Source organism: Apus apus, chromosome 1 (genome assembly GCF_020740795.1).
Source record: "Apus apus isolate bApuApu2 chromosome 1, bApuApu2.pri.cur, whole genome shotgun sequence".
NCBI classification, from domain to species: domain Eukaryota; kingdom Metazoa; phylum Chordata; class Aves; order Apodiformes; family Apodidae; genus Apus; species Apus apus.
In genome coordinates, this window is record NC_067282.1 from 112736521 (window position 1) to 112760489 (window position 23969).

A 23969-nucleotide genomic window follows, 5' to 3' on the forward strand; every position below is an offset into this window, starting at 1 on the left:
TATTTCTCTTCATTAGTCTTTTTTAATATAAACAAATTCTTGCTTATAAACAAATAATTGTAAAAAGTGCATCTTCTTGATGCTCCAGGAAAATACAGATCTTACGTAAATAGACACAAGAAGAATCAACCTCAAAATACATGGTTTCACAGACTTTAAAAAATGTAAATATTTTTAGTGTTTGATTTGCTGTCATTAAATTACACTCATCATATTTGCTGCATATCTTTTATGACACTAATTAGCACTTTAACTTTCACATTTTTCCTAATTACTTAGTTGGATAAAAGGTGGGTATTTTTTGTGAAAAGGAACAAAAACTAGAGGCAAAATGTGTTCATAGATCCGAATTTACTATTGCACTGAAATAATGCATTTTTCATGTAAAGTTAACAGGCAGATTGGGTAGTTAGTAGATTCTGACCTGCTTTGACACTGGTATAACTTCTGCAGATTGTTTGTGTGGGGTTCACTGAACTTTAACTGGTTGTCTGGTAGACACTAATTCTTTAAGCTGATTGTTTAACCGGGAGGGACTGATGACAGGCTGCTGGAGAAGTCATGCCCTGCTAGCACAGGCGTTGGAGGCAGACGGGGAAATTAATTTCCTGCTGGAACTGGCTGTCTTCCTGCCCAGGCAGCAGAAGCAGTTTCAACAACTAGGCCTTAGGTGGTGCGATGGGTGGCCGACGGGTGAGAAGAATCCCAGGTCTGCTTGTGTGAGAGCAAGCAGTGAGTCACTATATACATCCCTTTGTTGAAGCAGGAGTGTTGTAATTGTGCTGACCTAAGGACACAAATGAGGCTAGGCTTGTATGGGAAGTAGTGTCATTTATTAGATCAAACTGACAGAAAAAAAAAGGTGACTAAAGATGTGACTCCAGCACATCTTTGTTCAGATCTCCTCCCTTTGAGATAAGGGTTTATATTTTCTTGTTTATTTCCCAGTTGTCTTACTTCGAATATATTTGTTGTGCAGACTTTCAACCATACACATTAGAAGTAGACTGCTGTAACTTGAAGTGTCTAGCATTAGTATAGATGAATAACTTAATTTTGTTGAGAAGAGGATCTTCTTTATTTAAACAAGAATAAAGAATAAAGAAGTAATCTTTACTTCTTTGCCAAATTCTGCAGGTCACACCTGACATTTCTCACTATTGACTAAAGTTAAGATGAACCATAGTGAAAATCAGTTGTCTTCTAAGCTGGACTGTCTTTTCTTATGTGCTTATTCCTTGCATGTTTGTAAATTAAGGATATGTAAACATTAGGTTTTCCATTGTGCTGTATCTGTTCTGTATCTGCATCTGCATTATGTTGCTCACCTTTCTTTAACTTCAGAAATATCAAGTTTTCGTGAGTGATCACACCAGATCCTGCTATGTCTTACCTGACTGCCATCTTCACCAGTATTAATGCTTCTCAATTTTGCTGTTCAGCCATCTTCCCATTGTTGTTTTGGGATTTTTTCTTTCTTAATCCATGGCAGCAATTTTCCTAGTGTTGTACACTACAAGCAGATTAAGAGATTACATGAGCTTTTCTCAAATGACTCCATAATTTAACTAAAAATCTTTAGTTGTCTTGTTCTGAAGCCAGGAGGGTGATTTTGCTCCTCACAAATAGAACTTGTCCTTTTGGAAGACTCACATTCCTGTGACTGCTTCCAAATGGTCAAACTTCCTTTACAGATAAGAAAATCACCTCATCTCCAGTTTCTTGTATTTTTCTGAGGGTTGTGGACTTCTACAATTCTAAGTACTATCTGACAGGCTGATTGTGAATAAAGGTCTGTTTTCTATTCTGTCTCTTAAAAGGAGCTGTTTCTTCTTCCTTACACCTTACTGAGTGCCAATTTTGTAATCATACATGAAAAAGATTTCTCCCCATTTAGGCTGACAATGTATTTATAACAAATTTTTTTTTCTGTTTGCTCTTTCTTCTTTGTATCCTCTGTTCTTTACACCTTTTGCTATTCCTCTGGCTTCAGAAGGAGTGTTTTTGTTATCTCATGTTTTTCTAGGGCTAAATGATCATCCCTTTTTTGGTCCATGTTTGTTTGCTAATCTCTCATTTTTGTGTCCCAGTTGAGCAAACTTAACTGTTTTTGCTCTTGACATGTCTTCCGTGTCTTCAGCTGTCTTGTCCTGTGGCAAACAATACTAAAATGACTAAAAATAGGCATTTTTCCTCTTTTGGATTCATAGATGTTGTAGTTTCTACAGGTATATTACATTGTTATTATATTATATTCATACTGTGCAAAGAAGGGTATACATAATATTTATGTAAGGTGTTAAGTTATTGGTAAAGATGTAGTATCTTGGTTTGATTAAGAATTTTAGACGAATCAGTTCACGTGAATAATGAAAAGATAGCTTGGGGTGTTTTTTCAGTCTGTCTGCATGTATTTTGTATATCATTCTAGTGCATCTGGGAGAGCAGAGTGCTGAAGATAGCAAGGGACTAAGCCAGCTGTGTTGCTACAAAACAAAACAAATTGCATCTAAAATGTCCAGGGAAATAATTTGCTGTAAAATTTCCTTCTGCATATCCACCACCTTCTTGGGATCTCTAAGACATGGGAGTCATCCTGCTCCTTCCCTTGACAAGTGCGAACATTGAAGGGTAAGAGAACCTGGGGAAGGAGGGGTTTCAAATAAATAAATAAATCTCCTGCTGTGCATACAGGAAAACAGGAAACAAGAAAAGTTTAAGTGAAAAGAAAATGGTGTATTCTACACAGATTCAAGTAATTACATGCCGAAAAAATACTTTTTTCCCTATGGAAGCCATGTGCCTTCGCAAAGGTAAAAGGGCAGTTAAAGAAAGGGTGCATCTTCAGCTCCAAGTCTTGTACTTCTGAATCCCTGATGTATAATGTAAAAATATTTCCATTATTTCAAAGCAGTAAGATGCTGTTTGCAAGGGATATTAATCAAAACCACTTTTTATCCCTGAGTGATGGGAAACACCAGTATGTTATCATGTGTTTCTGATTAGACACTTTGAGTGTATTTTTCCCCTCCTAGAATAACTTTGACTTCTTAGCCTTGGCTTTGAAAATATGTGGGTTTAGGTCAGATTCTTTAGTGATAATGCTTTTCTTTGATATGCTTGCCTTTGTTCTGCATGAGTACCAGCGTGGCCTGTCAAACGATGGGAAAGATAGAAAAGTATTCTTCCTGCAGTGTCTTTGAAGAATTTTTGCAACTTTACCTATGCAGCCTTTGTAAATGGAGCTGCTACATCAAAGAATAAATGTCACAAGGATGTATAGGCTTTCAGGTGGGATGGAGAGCATCTCTCTGAAAATTTATTCTAGCTCATGTGGGCTTGGGAAACACTTTCTTTTTGTTTCCTGTATAGCATGGGATGCTCAAACTATCTTATCCTTGGTCTTGTTACTTAGTATCAAATAGCCCATGCCAAATGAAACCAGAATGTATTTTTGGTAACTGAGGAACAGCAGGTTCTGGAGGGTTTAAAATAGATGACATATCATACCAAGAATAGCCCAGTGCTACTTCACTGACCTGTGAAACTATTCAAAGAGCAAACCAAAATGGAGGGCAGTTCTATACTCCATGCTTTCACTAACATTTATTTTGCCATTTTTGCTTTGTTTTGCTTCAAGCTTTTAATTAAGATTTCCTTGGCTTTGCTGACCCATTTCTATATTGTTAAAGGCAACAGAAAGGAGGCTGCCAGGATAGCAGAAGAGATCTATGGAATAGTCCCAGGTAAAGTAAAAATATTGACACTCTAACATTTAAATGTGTATTTGATACATCTTTGTAACCTGATTATTTAAATCATAGAGTTACCATAAAATGAGAAACCTGTTACTAAATGCATGAGTGAATGTTTTAACCTGAAGTGCCTTCCATTTCTGGGGTGTTTGCAGTGTCAGTATGTGCTGGCATGATTTAGGTGTGCAAAATTTGAGACTCCCAACATTTACCCAGATAGAACAAGGACAACATTTGCTCAAGACACTATGATAGTTAAAATGATTGTTCTTGCAAGCAAGGCATTCTTTAGCTGGGGTTACAGATGACTTCACTGAATAGCTAGATTTACTACTAGACAATATTTAGGGAGAACTGTTAGCATGTTGATTTTCTGAAAGGACATGCAGGAGGATATGACTTTATTAATCCAAGCCAAGATGCTTGTTAAATCAGATGATAAAAATGAATACAGCTAAAATTATTCTGAAAAATACATAGCATGGGAATATATTGTATTTAGTAGGCTATTTAGTAGGGCAGTTTGGGTTGTGTTTGTTTGGTTTTTTTGTTTTGTTGGGGTTTTGTTTTGTTTGGTTTTTTTCCCAAGTGATTTTAATCCTTCACATCACTGCCATAATAATGAGCAGACGTGTTTGCATGCCCAGTAATTCCACTAATTAAAATGACACAGTATTTAGAATCTACTACTAACTAAGGCTTCCTTTCCTACTTTAAGATTCTTATCAGTGTTGTGACATCACACTTTTGGAACTCATTTATTGGGCACTTGTTTCATTATGAACAGTGGTGCCATGAACAGGCACAGGAATATGAGGGGAACATGGGTGGTTCGAGATCTCCACCCAGAGCAGAGAGATTAAGATCTGGCCAAGAGGGCTACTGCGGCAAAGCATTTTTTTACAAAGCCGCTGTATACATACATGTCTGGGTTATTAATTTATGTATTAGCCTCCAGAATGTAATTCCAGTCATTAATTAGTGTCATTTTTTTTTCCTATTGCCTTAACGCAACTGTAGTCAGATACAGATAGCAGTTTTTCCTTTGTGCAGGTTCTTACTGAAGTGCCTTGAAATTTAGCAGACCACCTATTTTCATCTGCAAGTTGCCATTTGCAAAAAGGCATTACAGATAATCTTTCAAAACATGAGATCATGTGGTGCTCTTGCTGAGGCACTGTATTGGATTACAGGCAGATCTTCACAGCCTTTGCCTTTGCAGTGAAGTAGCACAGCAAGAGGGCTGCTTCATTTACCTGGAAACATTTTAAAAGACACTGTTTTCAGACATGTCACTCCCAGCTGTGAAGCAAAGATGTGCCACATATGGGAACTATATTTGCCACATGTTTCAGGGAGGTAGGTTGCTGTGGCTGGCATGGAAATGTGCAGCAGCATGTTTTCTCATGATGAGGTGTCTGAGTGCATACATGTGCATTGTAAATGCACGTGACATGCACTTGCATGTGCTATGCTATATGCATAAAAGGAAATGTAGCTCTGTCGTCTGAGTTACTTCTAAATCTTCCTGCTGTGTAAGTGTCCTGGTTTCTGTCACTTGCAATGTCTTGCCTATTTTAGTTAACAGTATGATGAGGGATGTGGGTTTTTTTTATATTTTTAGGCAAATATTTCTCAGTCCCTGCCTGATTCCTGGTGTGTCTTAGTTGGTCCTTAGAAGCCTGGTCACATATTGTGCTGGTTGGTCTTTGCCAGCTTTTTGCCTTAGCAGACCAGGAATAGCTCCTTAAATGGAAACAAAAGTAATAATTATTGTTAAAACCATAACCCTATAAGCTGAAGTGCACCCCCATTCTCAGGTAGTAAAAGGAGACTCCCTTGGCCAAGGCTGAAACCTCTGCTGCTTCCTCAGGTCCCCAGGGATGCATCTGTGCCTCTCATTGATTTCTCCCTGCCTTGGGTAACAAGTGAAATAGAGATAAATCACCCTTCCCATTCTCTCTGGTGTGTGGCGTAGCTGAAAAAACAGGACAAGGGTTTCAAATACAGTGCTCATGGGGTTACTGTAGAACAGAACATGAATACAAGTACCGGTATTGTTTCTGTCCTGTGGCACTATACATGCAGCTGGCCTTTGGAGAAATACCACACTCTGTGTCATGATATGGTTATGAATTTTAGTATAGGACATGAAAATATGCTCTCTACTTGACTTGAAGGGATTTAGCCTGGGATGACTGACTATGGCTGTAGGTAGTAGCTAGCCTAAACAATTTTTTTTTTTCTTGGCACATGAATCAGTTAAAATGAGAAAAAGGGCAAGCTAGATTACGTAAAGGAGTCTGAAAAGTTCAACAGCTCAAATTTATTAAGGACAAAAAAGTAAAGCCTCGGGCAGAATTTATTTTTCCATGTCTTTTCCGAAACCTTCCAGTGAGGAGGAGGATGAAACCCCTTACCTGGTAATCTGAGCTGAAGGATATTAATGATGAAATTATCTGTTCAAGAAATAAAACTGCCAGGAACATAGTAGAATTCATTTGATGGACAAGTCATGCCCACATTTCCCTGCTATGAGAATCTTAATGAAGTGCAAGAGAAGCTGGAATATGATTTGTGACAAAAGATCCCCAGGAAAGACAGGCTGATACAGTTTTGAACAGGAGAATTGCAGGGCTCTGAAGTCCCAGGTTGAGTCCCATCAGCACTAAACTGATGGTCTTTACTAAAGCATGTTTTTAGCTGTTTTTAAAAGTTCTGCCGAGAAGCTTTTATTTAGGTCCCTTAGCGAGCAGCCAGCTTTCTCAGGAGTGTTGAGCCCTCAGCTGCTCTGCTGAAATCAGTTTATTGAACAGCTTCACTACTGACCCCACATTGATTTCAGTCCCAATTTGCATTTAAAGGCAGATGTTTTGGTTTTTTTCCCTGTTCTGCAAGGACCTGTTTTTTTCTGTTTACCTGAACTGCCTTTTACGCATTTACTGTTTTAGGCAGCTGGGCAGACCGGTCCGCTCTTCATGATGCTGCCTTCCAGGGACGCCTCCTCTCTTTGAAAACCTTGATTGCACAGGTAAAAGCCCACAGGTAAAGAAAAAGTTGGGAATGCAACTGTAGTTTCTGTTGAATCGCACTTGTGAGTTGGTGAGCTGGTAATAGACTGCAACAGGGCATAAGAAACACAGCTGTATACACAATATATCTGCATGCACTCGTTTCCTTAGTTAGGATGCTGGGGACAAGCCCAGAACAAAGATTATTACAGCTTGTAGCTTGCTGGATGATAAAAAGTTATCCTTGGGCTCTTTTTCAATGATAAACTAGGCAAACTAGGCTTGAGAATAGGGACAATACATACACATCAGCTATTTTAAAATTAAAACATGGCATAAAGCTGTAAAAGTATATCTTGCTTTATAAAAAAGCAAGGATGGTCCTAAGAGAGAGCTGTCAGCCTGAAACCCTCTGATTCACATGAAACCAAGAGTTCAGGTGAAAGAAAGAGAGGAGGAAAGAATATACTAGAAAGGACAAGAAGCTGGGCATCAAAGTCAGCAGCTGCAAACGGACAAGTTACAGTTCTTCATGCTTTGCCAACCATCTTAATGTCTTTGCTTAAACTCAGAGTCCTCATCTGGCACGAATGAGCAACTGTTCCCCTCATCCCTCCAGGCAAGACAGCTGCAGGGAAATCAGTTCCCTGAGTGTGAGTTCTGTGATTTGGCCATCAGACTTTTTATATTCAATATTTTTACCAGTGAGGCAATAACTCAAATGCACAACATCCTCAAGGATGGAGCTGATGGCATAAAATTTTCCACTCCAGACAGCTGCAGAGGCATGCTGATGGCTAAAAAATGTTGTTTACATCTGGTTCCTCTCCTCCCATTTCCTTATCCCTCTTTTCTTTACCTGCTGATATCAAATCATTTCCTGGAAAAGAAAGTGTTGGAGGTCAGAGATCACAAGAAAGTGGGCTCATTCGTTCAGGGCATTGCTGATTTTCTGACCAGCATTTCTCCATTGATGCTGACCTTACAGCATTTTATTAGTGAAAGGCACACAGTGTTGTCGTTATGCACTGGTCATGGTTCTATACTGGAGAAACATCCAGTGTTGTGGTTATATATCATTAAATTAATCTACCCTTCCTTGTTCTCCCAAAGACACTTAGTTTGGGGAGTGAAGGATGAGGGTCCTTGCTTATTAAACCAGATCAAGACAGCAATGTCTGTAGAAAGTGAATTGCAGGTGATTCATCAGAGCTTGGTAAATGTAGGGATTAAAGTGTTCATGGAGCAGCATAATCATTGCTCCTTGCTTCTAATATAGTTACATTTGAAGCCTAAAATTAAACATGGACATGCACTTTAGGGTATATGTGGGGCACTTAGAAGTCTCTGCCATAGGACCATAGCTTTCAAGAAAGCCAGTGAGGCTTCTGCTCTGTGGGGGATGCCTGGAAGTAAGAGAATGATGGAGCACTGGAGTTTTAAAATAGCTCCAGAAATCAACAGTGTGTGATCGAGCACCAAAAGAAGAGTTTGGTTTTTCACATATACTGGGAAGAGTTTATAACCATCTGAAAACAGGGTTTAACAGGAACAATTTTGCAAACAGCCATAGTAAGATCTGTAACTCAATCTTCACTTCATAATGGAAGGGATTGCTATTTTGCTTGGGATATCAATCATTCTTTCACTTACAATTACCCAATTTTATGTTTTAAATATATATATCTGAATAATGATTGAGAATAGCTTTCCTCTTCTTATTAGGACTATCTGGAACACACATATTTCTTAAAGAAATATGCTGTTCATTAACCATGAAACATCTATAAAAATAGAAAATAGAACAATCTCAGTATTATTTCCAAGATTTTATCTCTTCCTCTTGCACTGATATAACATATGGGAACTTTTTTGTTGACATCTTTTACAGTAATAATGCTTTCATGTAACTGAGTAACAGTTGTTTGTTTTGTTTTGTTTTTAAGAACATAATTTCTTTCTTAAAGAGGTTACAGTTGGTTGCTTTTAATGCCGTTGCATGGAGACCAACTGCATGGAAAGACACCAGAAGGGAAGGAAGATGCTGGAGATCAGGCTGTGGGGTGGAAACGAATGCCAATAGGCACTCAGGAACCTTGGCCACCAATGCCCAGTACTGGTGACTGGAGCACTGGCACAGCATGAACTAGAACAATTTTGTGCCTGACCTTGGAGCAACATCCCTGCAGAGAAGGAAGCTCAAGATGTGGGAATATAGACAAGGCGGAGTGAGGGAATGAGTGTGTGGGATGATCAAGCAAGATGAAGGATCTAATCTTGCTGGTTCTTAAATAAAAACCAGCACCCATATCCACTATGGGTTGTAATTTATTTTATTTCATTTGCAGCAGCAGCAGAACAATTTCTAGAATATATTTCTGGAGATAGCTTTTTATTATCTCAAGATTTTGTGGAAGTAACAACAAAATGCATCAGTACAGGCTAGGAGGTGATCTGCTAGAGAGCAGCTCCGTGGAGAAAGACAAGTTATCCATGGGACAACAACGTGCCCTTGTGGCCAGGAAGGCAAATGGTATCTTGGAGTACATTAAGAAGAGTTTCTCCAGCAGATCGAGGGAGGTTCTCCTCCCCCTCTACTTGGCCCTGGTGAGACCTCAGTGGGGGGTATTGTGTCCAGCTCTGGGCTCCCCAGTTCAAGAGGGACAGGGATCTACTGGAGAGAGTCCAAGGGAGGCTAAGAGGAAGATGAAGGGACTGGAACACCTGCCTGATGAGGAAAGGCTGAGAGACCTGGGGCTGTTCAGTCTAGAGAGGAGAAGACTGAGGGGGGATCTAATTAATGTCTATAAATACATGAGGGCATCAAGAAGGCAGGGAGAAGCTCTTTTCACTTGCGCCCTGTGACAGGATGAGGGGAAATGGACTCGAGTGCAGGAAGTTCCACCTCAACATGAGGAAGAACTTCTTTACTGTGAGGGTTACAGAGCACTGGAACAGGCTCCCCAGAGAGGTTGTGGAGTCTCCTTCTCTGGAGACTTTCAAGACCTGTCTGGATGCCTTTCTGAGTGATCTGCCCTAGGTTTTTTTTTGGTCCTGCTCTGGCAGGGGTTTGGACTCGATGATCTTTGGAGGTACCTCCCAACCACTAATAGTCTCTGTGATTCTGTGACTGGTGGCAGTGTTACATCACTCACAGATATTTCTGCACAACGCGTTTGCTCCTGTGTGCCAAAAAAGTGCATTGCTGCCATCTTGTGATCTGCCGGGCTTACAGCATGTCAGGTAGACACCAACTATGTTACAAGACCTCAAGTGGAAAATTGAGCTGCTTCCAGGTCTGTTCTCACAAATGGTTGTGAAATCTTACCAGTAGATTTAGCTGCCTTCTGAAGAAAACACATAATTTTTTTGCTTCCTCCTTTGCTATCATGTCTGGTTTCCACTTGGGCAGGAACAAGTGTAAGACCTGTCATTTAGACAAATACCTGTAATGAGGCATTTAAAAAATCACATTTCTTTCCTTCCCAGAGTAAAATGTTCCCTGGGTGATCATATAAGAGGCCCACCAGGTACCTAATGAAACACACTGGGCAGCCCATATAGTCATTGGAAGTATGTTTAGGACACAGCTTATCTGATCAACTAGAAGCAACTGCTTTAGCATAGGATGAGTCATATCCCAGGGGTGCCTGATTCTCCCTACTGCAGGAGCCGAGGGCTCCAGCTGAGCTGCAGGTACCTGTGCCAGAGGTGTTCCCATTCAGGGATGTGAATCCCACCAGCTTCTGGTGCTGCTCTTATTGGGAAGTTAATATCACCCTTGTAAGACAAAGAACTGCAATACCTTTCCTGTGACTGACCATGCACTGTGAAGAACTAGAAATAGCAGACAGTGTGTCCTTGCTTTGTCTTTAAATCTATCACCAGCTCCTGTCTTTGGGGACTAGCATGGAAGCACTGGATAGCATTAACCCAACCCATGCATCTTCCCTGGACCCTCACCCAGCTCTGTGGCACTCCCTTGCCACAGTCTAACCACCCTTTGTGCCTGTGCTGTCCTTGGGGGGTCTGCATGGCTCAGGTAGGGCTTTCCCCTCACACCCCTTGCCCTGCTTTGCAGGGTTTCAACGTGAACCTGGTGACAACAGATCATGTGTCGGCCCTCCACGAGGCCTGCCTGGGTGGCCACGTTGCCTGTGCAAAGGTGCTGCTGGAGAACGGTGCCCAGGTGAGTCCTGGGGATGTTGGCAGGGACACAGGTGGTCTCTGCATCAGTAAGGATGTTGGACAGGCTGCCCACGGGGCAGGGCCAGGCTGTGGGTGGGCAGAGGCATCCTAGACAGAAATGGGGAAAAATAAAACAGTGCTCTTCTTCCATGTGTGATGGGTTTGCTCTTCCCCCTGTGACTGCTTGAGTCACCCCATTATTCCATTTTTCCACTGTATGGGAAACAGAGTCATGATTGACAGAAATTGAATGAGAGGTAGTAGGTGAAAACAAACTTCAAGAAAATTACGTTTTCCCCCCAGTAATGATCACTGGAATTGCCTCTAGTTTTCTGTGGCATGGTTTGGGAGTCTCATGTAAGTAAAAATGAATGTGTTTAAAGCAATGAAAAAAATGTATCTGTTAATTAAATGACACTTCTCCCAGCTATACCTATGGTAGAATATATGTTAAAAATACAGGAATGGATGAAATATATAAGAATGGATTTTATTCAGCTAGGTTTTCAAGTACAATTTATATGACAGGAAACTGAGCAATATCAGAACTGAAAATCAAGGTAACAAATGCATTTTCTTTTTCAGAGCATTACTTTTAAACTGTACACCAGTCTTCAGTCCCTTAGAAAGATTAAAGGAAAAAGCCTGTCTGCTCAGTTTTACTTGATTTTGACATATTGACGGTATTGCCTTTTTATAACACAGAGAATAATTCCTGAATTACCAGTTGCTTTCCTAAGAAATCAGCCTACTCCTGGTATAGTATATAGCTCCAATGTATTTTGGTTTTTCCTCTGCTCTCTCATCATAAGTGAATTCAACAGGCTGTTGTCTAACTTCTGGGAGAAACTGACATTGTGCTGATCTCTTTTATTACTTCTTTATTTCCATTTTATACCAAACCATTTACCCCACAACAGCTGTCTTTCCTCTTTTACCAGTTAAACCAATGGCCAGTGGAGAAGAAAACCGAACAAGCAGCTTTTCAACTTTTCTTCTTAACTTACCTCCTTACTTACCCTTGGTTATCAGGTTGCTTGAATTGCTGGTCCTGTTATGAAATTATGGTGATAAACCCCCAGCACCTGCAGAAGCTCCAGCCACATGTGCCTGATGAGACCAGGTGGGAGGTGGGCAGCAGTGCTGGGTCGCAGGGCTTGCAGCCCGTAATCTGTCTGACATACAGGTGCCCCCACATTGCATCTTTCTTTCTTTTTGTTGTTTTAGAAGCTGTGCAGGATGAGGGGTGTTTTAGCTCAGCAATTAGTAGGACAGGAGGAAGATTAAGGAATAGACTGGGATCTGTCAAAGTGATGTCTTAGTGGGAGCCTTCTGATTTCAGGAAGAGCAAGCTGCATTTTGGGCTCCAAAAGCTGAGCAGACATATGTTCCTCATGGTACCTGGTATGTTCCCATATCATGCCAGCTTGCCCACCTTCTGGCCCTGTCATTTTCCAGCCAAGTCTGCTCCCCCCACTGGTTTTCCATGAAGGTGAGCAAGCAGAGGTGAGGGGCACCTCCTCCAGTGCACCTGCCTGATCTGCAAGTGCGGCTTCACGGGGAGGAGTGTAGTCTTGCCCTGGCTGCTGCACGTTGGAGCCTGCTGAAGAGAGCAAGAACTGAAATGCTGGAAATGACAAGGACCAGCTTGTAATGGTGGGAAAAGCACCTTGTCGGAAAAAGTGTTAACTCACACAGCATCATGAACACATCAGTATTTCAAATGAACAAGGACAATCCTAGGAAGGTACCAAAAGCAGGTAGTTCACTGCTGAACTACCCAGGATAAATCAATAGGTTCTTAAACTTCACTGCCTTCCTCTGCTTTAAAGGAAAAATATCTTGGTAGTTAAATCGTGTGAGCTGAAGTATAATCTACCTTTGTGCTCAGCCCCCTTTGTGATGCAGCTCCTTTGTTTGCACTGGTAGCAAAGACCTCCAACTGCCCTGGTGGTCCAGGTCTTCTCCAGCTCTTCCTCTCCCATCTCTTTCCTCCTCTCCTTTATTTGGAAACTGCACAAATGGCCATGTCTTTGCATAATCCACAGAATATCACAGAATCAAAGGCATATAGATTTGCTGCATAAAGTGCCTCTGAGGGCTTGCTACCTAGTTAAACGTGGCAGCTACGGTTCTGTGCCAAGCACAAGGCAGGGACTGTGCTGTTCCAACAGGGAGTGAAGGGGGTTGATTCTTGCCAGGCCTTTATATTCAAGGTTGAGGAAGGAAATTCTTTCTCTCTTACGTGCACACACATGCACACACATGCATATGAACACAAACTCTTTAAAGCTCCTTTTCTGTTTGGGATGAAGACTATGTTTCCATGATTTTTTTTTCTTTATTTTTTTTTTTCTGGAATGTGTTTTCGGGTGAAAATATTAAACACGATGTAAATGTTTTCACTTTAAAAGCAAAGCCATTTTAATCTCAGTGTATTCAGTGTATTTAATCTCAGTGTATTCAGTGTATTTAATCTCAGTGTATTGGGTTGGTGCACACTAGGCAGTCATGAAGATATTCAAGTTCTCCACATAAAAATATATAATAAAGACTGCTCAGTTTCTGAGCAAATCTAAAGGGAGCATTCATAGCAGGCAGTGTTGCTGCCTTATGGCACAAGCTATCTGGGATAGAGGGCCTCAAAGGAGAATTTTATGTATGTTGTGCCACCGCAAATAACTCCAAGTTATTAACAAAATAAATTCTGAAATTAAACAAGACAAGTGCCTTTACTCTTGCTTTTCTGGTGTGCTCCTGAGATAGGCTACAAAGGCATTCCTCTTACATTGGATTATCCTGAGTGTGTCTTGCTGTTCCAGGTCAATGCAGTCACCATTGATGGGATCACTCCTCTGTTTAATGCCTGCTGCAGTGGCAGTGTGGCCTGTGTCAACATGCTGCTTGAATTTGGAGCCAATCCACAGCTCAGGAACTACCTCGCTTCACCCATTCACGAAGCAGTCAAGAGAGGTAACCTTCAGGCTGTGAGTGAAGCTAACAATAACTAAGTGAGAAGTACATGTTTTATTGATGTCCAAATATTTTTCAAAAAACCCAGCTTGTCCTTACTGGTACAGATATATATGCTTGGCTTATTCCCAACTCTTGTGCCTTATTGGTTATACCTGGGTGTATTCTGCTCTGCAGCGCTTCAGTGACAGCACTTCCCTCCACAGGTCACAGGGAATGCATGGAGATTCTTCTGGCCCATGAGGTGGACATTGACCAAGAAGACCTACAACTTGGGACCCCGCTGTATGTGGCCTGCATGTACCAGAGGACAGACTGTGTCAAGAAGCTTTTGGAGCTAGGTACACCTGGAAAAGAGGCTGGGTGAGAGCTGTGGTAATGTGAACCAGGGCTGCTGGTCTCTCTGTACTGCCTCTCAACTCTGAACATCATGTGTTATTTCCACAAGAGACTTTTAGGCAGCCTGAGTCTCCGAGACTTGTTTGAGGCTATTAAAAAACTCACTTGCATTCAGGAAGAATTTATGATTTCCTGAATAAAAAAACCCTCTAATTACAGAGACCTCCCTGAGACTTTCTGAATGCAAAACTAAAATACTTTTAGTTTTCTAGAATGGTAACAGGAAACACAGGCTAATATTAGTGACCAAAATCAACTTTTGATTATGATAAACTGCCATGCTAAGCATTAACTTCACCTGCTTCTCAGTGGATGATGAAGGAAACAGCAGTAAAACTGCCTGAAAAAGTAATCTTTGCAGATCCAGGCACAGCCTATGAGCTAGCATAAATTTTTGCTGTCAGTGTACATGAGCTGACTTACACCTGCAAGAAGTGTGGTCCTTCTGTGTCTCAAAAGCCCAGGGCAAGCATTTTGATTGCCCTGCTCCCAGAGTTCTTGAAATGAGGAACCTAAAGCATCTTTTCTTTTTCCCCTGGCTATTAAATAACATATGTTAGATTTTAGGTTATTAGCCAATTCACTGAGCATTTGATAGGCTTTGAACATTTATTGGAGTGAAGGTCATGCTCCTCAGTTCTGTCCATCACAGACAGGGTGAGGGTCAGAGGATATTTATGCAGCAGGCATTTGACCTGCTGAGTTTTGTGCTGCTGCTCTTGACAGAAATGAGAGAGGCCTGGGTGCCATCCTTCCCCTTTATTTATTGAGGCTACCGGTGGAAAACAGCCTGTGTCATGCTGGTTTGGACAGTTCCTGCTTCCTCCCGGATCTCACCATGCACTCTCTTTCACTCAAGGAGCCAACGTTAATGTGGGGAAGCGATTAGACACCCCCCTTCATGCAGCAGCAAGGAAATCCAGCGTGGAGATAGTCGTCTTGCTGACAGACTATGGTGCTAACCCAAAATGCAGAAATGCTGAATTCAAGTGTGCCCTGGATCTTGCCATACCCAACAGCAAAGTAGAGCAGGCACTTCGGCTTCGGGAAGGTAATGGTCTCCTTTCTTCTCTTTTTTAAGTATACAAGTATTTATTTCCTTTATATAAGTACTTTTTATCAACTGCTTTTAAAAGTAGTACACTATGTAAGTTGTCTTAGCTTCTCTATTGATTTCAAGCCTGCAACACATCACACAGAAAAGAGTAAGGGGTATCTGTTTTGCTCCTGTATCTGCCACCGAGTGTTAAGGATTTAGAAGGTGAATGGGTGAGTTGTTAGCTGTTCTGTCCTTTTGTTTCCTATCTACTGAAGGAAAATGATACTTATTTACCTATCTGGACTCTAAGGGCTAAGGATTAAAAGTTGCTGTGAGAGTTTACTAATTGATAATATTATAGTACCACCACCTTGTGTTCAACGTTGCATGGTCACTCCATGTTCTTCTTTTTGCCTAAAAAGCAACATGAGTGTGTATGCCTTTGGTCACCAGGAGAAGGCAGAGCTAGAACCAGGTGGTTCCATGTGGTTCCTGGGGCCACATTTCCAGCACAAACCAGAAGTGCCCTTTGCAGTTTAATTTCTGTCTCTCTGCAATATTTTGGACTATCTTTCCAGTCTTCTGGAAGAAACGTCTCAGCAGGAATCAATCTAGATCCTCTTGTGCCACTTTCACTTGCACCACACGCAACTGGAACTTGGTGGATCCAATAGCGATATCCCTGTAGCATGGATGCACTGAATTAAATCCCAACCTCATCCTCTAACCTCCGTGTTTCCCAGCTCACTGGTAAACTCTTAGTTGATCTATGCTCCCTGGGGCTGTGCTTGCACAGGGGGTGAAAGCTGCTTCTCCAGGCAGGCAGCTTGCCCATCCTCCCAAGATTGTTCACCCTCCCAAGCCTGCTCGCTCCTTACCAAGGAGCAAAATATGATGTGCACAGAGAGCCTTCTTCCAGCTGCAAAATAGCTCTTGGATGGTAAATTAATATTGTCAATACTGTGCATAGGCTTTGTGCTGGCCCTCCACACACTGCTGGGTTTTACAGAGGAAATGAAACATCGGCTTAATATCCTTCTGTCCTGCTCCCTTTCTCCATGGCTTTTCATGCAGAGCTTTAATTTGTCATGTCTAAAGCCTTCTGGGAGGACTTTTGCTTGAATGCTTCTCACCTCTTGTGACTTCTGTCTTCATATTTGAGGTATTCAGACCTTAGCAATGGAATGCTGTGTGAGAAAAGGCAATGCCTGCAGCTGTCTGCTACAGTTGCCCTGTGTGATTGAAAGTTTATGTAGAGAAGAAAATAGTCCAATATTAATAGTTTTCTCTTCCTGAACCTTCTTTTTGGTTTCAGCTTATCACACTCTCCTTCCTTGCAGTCAGAGAGCCTATAGGGGTGCTTCAGCTCCTGCCAGTTCTCCACATTTCAGAAATAAAGTTTTCTCAGTTTTCTCACCTTTCCCTTCCATCCTGCTTTCAGATACTTTGCCTTACATAGCATCTACAACTTCCTTTTTAACCTACTTCTTTTGTATTTTCTGAGGTCCTTCTGCATGATATAAGGACCACAGGGACGTATTTTGAAGAGTTTTCTTTATACTCCTTCACTTTTCTGCTGTGGTTACTTAGATGGGTCCTTTTAATTGCTCGTCTTCCTGTGAAATGTAAGATGTTTCTGCTTTCTTCACTGCTTTGGGAGATAGTAGCTTCTTTCTTTACTTCCAGTGACAGTAGTACAAGTGCTCTTTCCTAAATATCCCATATTTTTCTATTAGTTTCTTTTCAAAGGGGCATTATCAGCCTGTTTAGGCTCCTAAATTTTCCTGTAGGAAAAGCACAGATTCTGAAGCTTATCTGGAAGATATAAGAACAGGCTTTTAAGCATATATCTTTATCCCTTTCTTGCCAAGCACTGTTGTGATTGCTACTGTTTGGCCAGAAACGAGAGGGGTAGGGCTGAGCCAGGGCTTGAAAACTAAGCATCTCTGAGCAGGAATAAAGATTCAACCTCATGCGGCACCAGAAAAAGGAAAGCGAAGAGGAGGCAGGGACATGTTCACTAGCAAGTTGCATTTATACATGCAAGCATGTTATGTTGGAAGCAACAGAGCCTCATTTCCAGTGGGTTGGTGCCTGGTGTGCCACTCACCCGATCCCTAGGGGGTTGGGTTGGGGGTACCTGCCTTGTCACCCCACGAGGAAGCCACCAGGGCAGCAGCACAGTGTGTGGTGTCCAAGCCAGTTTCACCAATGACCCTGTGAGACCACCAACATCTTTCCTACCAGTGGACTCTCCCGTGTTTAACAAGAGTTTTTCATATGTGGCAACATTTCCCTCAAGGCAAGGGAAGGGCAAATAGGTCTCTCTTCTTTTTATTTATGTCTCTTTTAAAATTATTTTTAGAAATGTTTAATCCTGGGTGCCTTTTTGCACAAAACTTTTAAGGACTTTCTGTCTTCAAGATGTTTTCTTGTCTTCCAGTACCTGAAGGGGGCCTACAGGAAAGCTGGGGAGGGACTTTTTCTAAGGGCATGTAGTGATAAAACATGGAATAATGCTTTTAAAAATGGAAGAGGGTAGATTTTTATTAGACATTAGGAAGAGATTCTTCACTGTGAAGGTGGTGAGACAGTGGAACAGGTTTCCCAGTGTGGTTATGGATGCCCCCTCCCTGGAAGTGTTCAAGGCCAGGTTGGATGGGGCTTTGAGCATCTTGGTCTGGTGGGAGGTGTCCCTGCCCATGCAGGGGGGTTGGAACTAGGTGACAAGGTCAATTCCAACTCAAAACATTCTGTGATTCTATGATTCTGTGATATCTATGATATGGTAGGTCTACATTGAGCATCTCTGGAGCACCCTGTAATCCCTCTTGTCTTTTCCCTCATAACACTGCTGGGAGTTGTCTTGTTTCCTGAGCAAGGGCTATGCATCCTGGTGCTCCCTCTTCAGTGCAGACACCTTTATGATGTTTTAAGTAGCCATTCAAGAAAAGATGCAGAAAAGCCTAGCCATGAATGCAGAAAAAGGTTTTTAGTGCTCACAATTTTCAAATTGCTGAACCAATTTTGCCAATATAAGTTCAACATGAACAATAATGTATTTAGCTCTCACTGACTTCAGCAAGTCATTGTGTAGTGCTTGATCTGGTTTGTAAATCTTGCTCGTGTTTGTCACTTTCTCACTTCATTTTTTTTTCAGGTCCAGCCAGCCTTGCCCAGCTGTGCCGGTTGTGTATCAGAAAGCATCTGGGTCGGTCATGCCTATATACAGTCCATAAGCTACACCTACCTGAGCCACTTGAGAACTTTCTCCTTTATCGTTAAGTTGGTGACTATCTTTAAAAAAAGAGGAACAAGTGGTTGTTTACTCCAAAATGATATCAAAGAGACAACCAAAGACATCACTTACTGTCTACTGTGCATACCAAATATCAGCTGCTATGTGATAGTGCAAATTGAAAACACCATTTTACAGACAGTGAATGGTCTTATGGATACAGTTCCCTCACAGTCTATTGTCACATCCACTCATGCCAGTCTGAGAAGTCGTATTACGTGAAAAGCTCCCTTGGCATGATGCACATGCTCACATCCACCCTCCCGCAGAGTCATACTGAGAGATTTCCCCTGCCTTTAGTGTCATATTTATTCTGGTATTATTTGTGCATCTTCTTCCTCTTGTCTATCCAGTCTCACTGTCAAAATCAGTGTAGTGGCTGTTATTCTTCCACTAGGGTGAGAATGAAAGCCTTCAGTGCCCAACATCAGCCATATTTAATATATTGCAAGTCATTTGCCTACTTTAACTTTACAACCTCCACCTGTTTCCCATGGTCTAGTGGAGCTGTGGCAACTTCCAACAGATTCTGGCTGGCCAGTCACTGTACGTCCCCTTGTCCTAAGCCCAGCTTCCCCCAGTGCTAACACATCTTGTCCTCTGAAGTGCAAGTGATGTTATTAAGGCAGGTGTGGGGGTTTTGAGTCAGCATACAAAAATGTGTGACAGTCTTAAAAAACCTGTCATCTCTTCTAAAAAAAAATAATTAAAAAAATTCCTACTAAGCTATATCCCCTGAGATCTGATTGTATTTGTTAAGTGAATAATTTTTCTTAGCTGAATTCCAGGGCAGAACTGCAAATATTTTCACAGGCACAGTAGGTCAGCTTTCAATGTTTGTCCTTTGCAAGGTTTATAAATAAGCAAAGGAATGAGTTGCTGTTCTTCTTTTGGGCTTTATGTGCTTTGATGTTTCTCAAGATAAGTCCTTGGACTGCAGAGCAAGAGAGAAGCAGGGCTCCTAAGGATGGTTGAGGTTCACTAGAATGTTCTCTTTGATGGATATTAGTCACCAGAAGGGGCACTTTGCAGGCGTGTCTGCTCCCTTATCCCTACTGTGGAGACTTCATCACCTTCCTGTGAGAAGGGATTTTTAGAGTGTAATTACTTTGTCCATTGTGGTATTAGTTTAAATATTGTAAGGGCTAGTAGCTTGGAAACAGTAGAGCTAAAAATGTGCACCTCTTTGAGTTGAGAAATGTGGGATTCAGTGACTGGTGCAATGCCTGTGTGGTTCTGTAAAGGTCTTTTTTTTTTCTGTATTTTTCCTTGTAGGTTGTTCTGAAGGGAGAAATGTTTATTCAAACCTAATTTTTATAAGCTTCTGCCATAAGATGGTAAATGGTGTTTCACTACTTGCAGTAAATAGAAAGTAGAGGTAAAAGGAGAGTCTGTCTCCGCTTAGCTTAACTTCAGAGGTCCGAGAGACTGATGACACATTTGCAGGCTAGAAGATGAAGTAGTTGGTTATGAGCTATGCATGATGGTACCAGTTTTCATTACCCACCCATCTCGAGTCAGAGGGAACTGGCTTGCTGGAGCCTGACTAACAGGAGCCTGACTTCCAGCAGCTTTTGAACTTCTCTCCCTGCTCCTGCAGCACCACCTTCTCCAGTTGGATGCTAATCCCTGAATTTCACCATGACAGTTTCCCTCTCTGTGACACAGGTCTAAAATTCCCCATACTTTTCTTACCATTAATTCAGCACAAATAAGATAAATTATGCTCTCAACAGTCCATGAGACTGGCCCTGCAATGTTACTACCAAAAATTGATGTAGTTTTAAGCCCACATTTGCACGTATTGAATTCTACCCAACAGCAAGAACTATTGCCCATAAAGTTGTCAGTAACATGAATGACCTTGTATAATACAGTATATAATGAATCTCAGAGTTGAACTCTAAATTCTCAAGAGCCTCTGAAAATCAAATACTATCAAGAGAGAAATATCTATATTAATCTGATGTCAGCAGATCTTAGCTTTCCTGCCAACTCACCTGCTCTGTTTATAAGGTGGCAGTCAGAGGACCATCTGCTATCTAGAGAGACAGAGCCTCAGCTGTGTGGGTTGTCAGACTTGGATTGCAATTAAGGAGCTATGGCAATTTATGGGATCTATTTCAAAATGTGTAATGCAGAATTGATTTCCTACTGCAATCAGCAATGAAAGCAGTATTTCACTTGCACAGGATTTTAAATTGAAAAAATATATCTTTATTAAGGAAATGCAGGGTTTGTTCAACCTCTCTGAAAGGTTTATGCCAGGAAACAGCAGAAGTTGCCCTATATTTATTGCTGATATTAGCTTCCCATAAAAAAATCACCTCATCTTAGCTTCCTCCTGCAGACATAATTCTTCCTGAAATTCTGTATCTCAGAGAGTCTAGAGGGAACAGAGCCTTAATAAATTGGAATAGAAGCTCAGAAATCCTGGCATTGACATTTCATTAGAAACTCTACCTAAACCTTTTTGCTCTTATCTCAAAAGATTAAGTTACTTATTTAATTTTCATTGGCTATGTTTTTTGTTGTAACAACACATAGAAATATTACTGAGGAAATAGCTGGAGGAGGTATTAAATTTTTTTGCAAATATGCCTGCTCATGTGAGGATAGGGGAGGACTGGGGCAGTTTTCTGGGAGACTATAGAATCTTGTTAGTGATTTTTCAGAATGAGTTTGAAAAACATCTATCAGATGGGGTACAGCTGTTTTTCCTCAGGCAGGAGACAGGCTAACTAATCTCAAAATGTCACTTTCCCTCAAAATGAGTGGCCTCTTCTCTGTCATTCTATGATCATTGACAGAAATCAGTTATTTGGGTAAAATATGGTTTACCTGGGAATACAGACATTTTTCTGTGCTGCAATATCCATTGCTATACCACATCCATGTGACTTCACAATTAACAACTGCCCATACTATCTGCCTCAGTGAAAAGTACTGCATAAATCAAAAGGAATAATTATACAATATCCTGACCATTGAAAACGTATTTCTGAACCACAGACACTTCCTGATACTGAATACAGACCCTGATTCGCAACATAAAGTACAAGCAAGCTTGGACTATGGATGTTTGCTCACCATAAAGTCCTTGGTCCTGAGTGTTTTGTTCAGAAGTGGCTTAAATAGGTTACTGATGTGCCATAAAAACCCAGAAGACTCTCTTTTATAGTTCTCAACCTGTTGAGCCACTTTTCAGTTTTCTTATCTACCCGTTATGACAGATCCAGTATGGACTCAGAAATGCCAGAGATGAGGACCTCACAGATCTCAATCTAATCAGATGGTGACTTGAAGCCACCATTCATTACCTGGTGTATCTCTATCTTTACTCATGATCCAAAGCAAAAGAAAATTAAATGGGCATTGTATCAGCTCAGACTTTATCTTTAAAACAAGCAATCTTTGTATCAACATTCTCTCTACCAGTATATGCATTCCCATGACTCCAAACACCTCTGATTTTTTTTGTTATTTTTTTTTTTCCCACTGTACCTTTTCTCACACCGCTAAGCTTGTGTTCATAAACATGTCTTTCCTGATCAACTTTCTCCTGGATTCCCATATTTCTCCTCTGTCACTAAGAAAATGGTTTTTAGTTTTCTCCTGGAGAAGTCTACCTCTTCAACAGCCAAAATCTTACCAAGGTCAACCTTTCTCCTTGTCATCTGTGTTATTTCTATTGCTCACCAGGCAGCTGTGTTGCTCCCTCACACACCTTCTTCTCCTAACCTGCACATCTCAGCCCTTCCTAGCCCTGGTGGAGGGCACTGGTGTTCAGAGAGCAGTCCTCCCTATGGCATGTATCCTGCTCACAGGCTCCTCAGCTGGTGTGTCCTTGTGTGGGAGGACTGTACTGGTCACCATGTTCATGCAGATCTGAAACAAGGCATTTTGCAGTTCTGGATGCTGTCTGGGGTAAGTCCAGGCAAAGTCCCCGTGCTTGCTGGCCGCTGGCTGCACATAAACGGTTTTCTCTCTGATCACAGCAGAAGACATGAGGCTCTTCTTCAGTTTGTGTGAGTTTATAGAAACAGTCATGGCTGTGCTCTTCTTGTTGTCCCCTTCTTCCTAGTTCAGCACCCTGGCTCAAAACCTGGCTCCACAGGTTTCCTTGTAGCTTGAGAGCTCTTTTTCCCAGAGGCTCATGTGCAAGCAGTCTGGCCAATCGGCTACCTCCTCAGGGATGTAAAACAGTGAAAATAAATAGATCAATATATTTTGAAAGGGTTTAAAGAACAACGCTTCTCATGGTAGGTATGAAAAGAAAAATTACTTTCTAATTTGGCTTCTAAAAGATCCCTGTTTTGGTCCTCTAACCAACCTATTAGCTTCAAGCTGCTTCTAGGAAATCCTCGCTCAGTTTTTCATAGCAGATGTCCCTGATTTTCTGGCTGTGCAACTGCATCTCTAGTTCACAGAGTGAAAATGAAAAGGCGGGTAAATGCTAAGCAGGGGAAACTTGAGATCATACTGTAGGAACCGAAATTCCCCATGTCTGCCTTCAGGTGCACCTTCCTGGGAGGATGCAGGCTCTGAGGAAGGCTGTCCATCCCTCTGTCCATCTGCATGCTCCTTCTTCTTGTGTGGGGCCATGCCTGTACCACGTTGGATGGGGAGCTGGGAGCTCATCTCCTCCCAACTCTGTCGTCCCTCACGGAACTCAAGCCTTGCCCACATCCACCTCATGGCATTTAGACTTCTTCTCACCCTCCATACTAGAAACTAATGCTGTGCTCCCCTGTGCCACCCCTGGTGAAGGGAGGCAGCCCCTCTCTGTTCCATTTGCCGTGTCCTCTGCTTGCGGTCTGCTCTGCAGGGCGAGAGGCTTGGGGGCTGCCTGATACATTTCTGGCCCAAACCTGATCTCTGTCTCCTGCAGTGCAACCCTGCTCTTGGCACTTATCAGACCTCCAGTCCTTATTGGGTTGAAAAATCTTGTAATATGTCCCAGCAGGGCATTAGGGCAAGACTAATGAAAATTAAACACATTCACTGTTTTTTACCAAAAAATCTGGCTGGCCTATATGCTGGTCTGACAGTTCAGGATGCCTTTGTGTCTTTTTTTTTTTTTCAGAAATTAACTTTTTTCATATGCCAATTGCTCCTCACTGTGATTTTTTTAATGTTCTGCAAGACACGTATTGTATGTTAATGTCAAATATAGATTAATTCACACAGACCTTCTGTTTAATTTGGTTTCTATTTCTTGAATATCCTGTTATCCTTGAATTTCATACCATTTGTAGAAACTCATTAAGCACATTGCAAGCAAATGGAATACTACGTCAGGTTTG

General features: G+C 41.5%; 1 protein-coding gene across 2 annotated transcripts; it reads left to right on the top strand.

The window, feature by feature from the left end:
- Positions 1 to 3533: 3533 nt before the first annotated feature.
- Positions 3534 to 23855, top strand: ASB11 (ankyrin repeat and SOCS box containing 11). 2 transcript variants are annotated; one of them, XM_051609076.1, is made up of 7 exons: positions 3534 to 3746; positions 6707 to 6786; positions 10848 to 10955; positions 13777 to 13927; positions 14134 to 14268; positions 15186 to 15377; positions 18526 to 23855. In XM_051609076.1, the coding sequence occupies exons 1-7, from the start codon at positions 3569 to 3571 to the stop codon at positions 18648 to 18650; spliced, it is 969 nt and encodes a 322-aa protein (XP_051465036.1). In that variant the 5' UTR covers positions 3534 to 3568; the 3' UTR covers positions 18651 to 23855. The 2 variants fall into 2 exon arrangements, with proteins under 2 accessions (XP_051465036.1, XP_051465037.1); XM_051609077.1 differs by lacking the exon at positions 3534 to 3746 and adding an exon at positions 4990 to 5114.
- The last annotated feature ends 114 nt before the right edge of the window (positions 23856 to 23969 follow it).

Excerpts from the sequence above, each read along its gene's own strand:
- ASB11 (XM_051609076.1), top strand. The coding sequence starts at position 3,569 with ATGGAGGGCAGTTCTATACTCCATGCTTTCACTAACATTTATTTTGCC. Across the intron at positions 10,956-13,776 it reads TGCTGGAGAACGGTGCCCAG|GTCAATGCAGTCACCATTGA; the intron begins GTGAGTCCTGGG and ends TTGCTGTTCCAG. Across the intron at positions 15,378-18,525 it reads GGCACTTCGGCTTCGGGAAG|GTCCAGCCAGCCTTGCCCAG; the intron begins GTAATGGTCTCC and ends TTTTTTTTTCAG.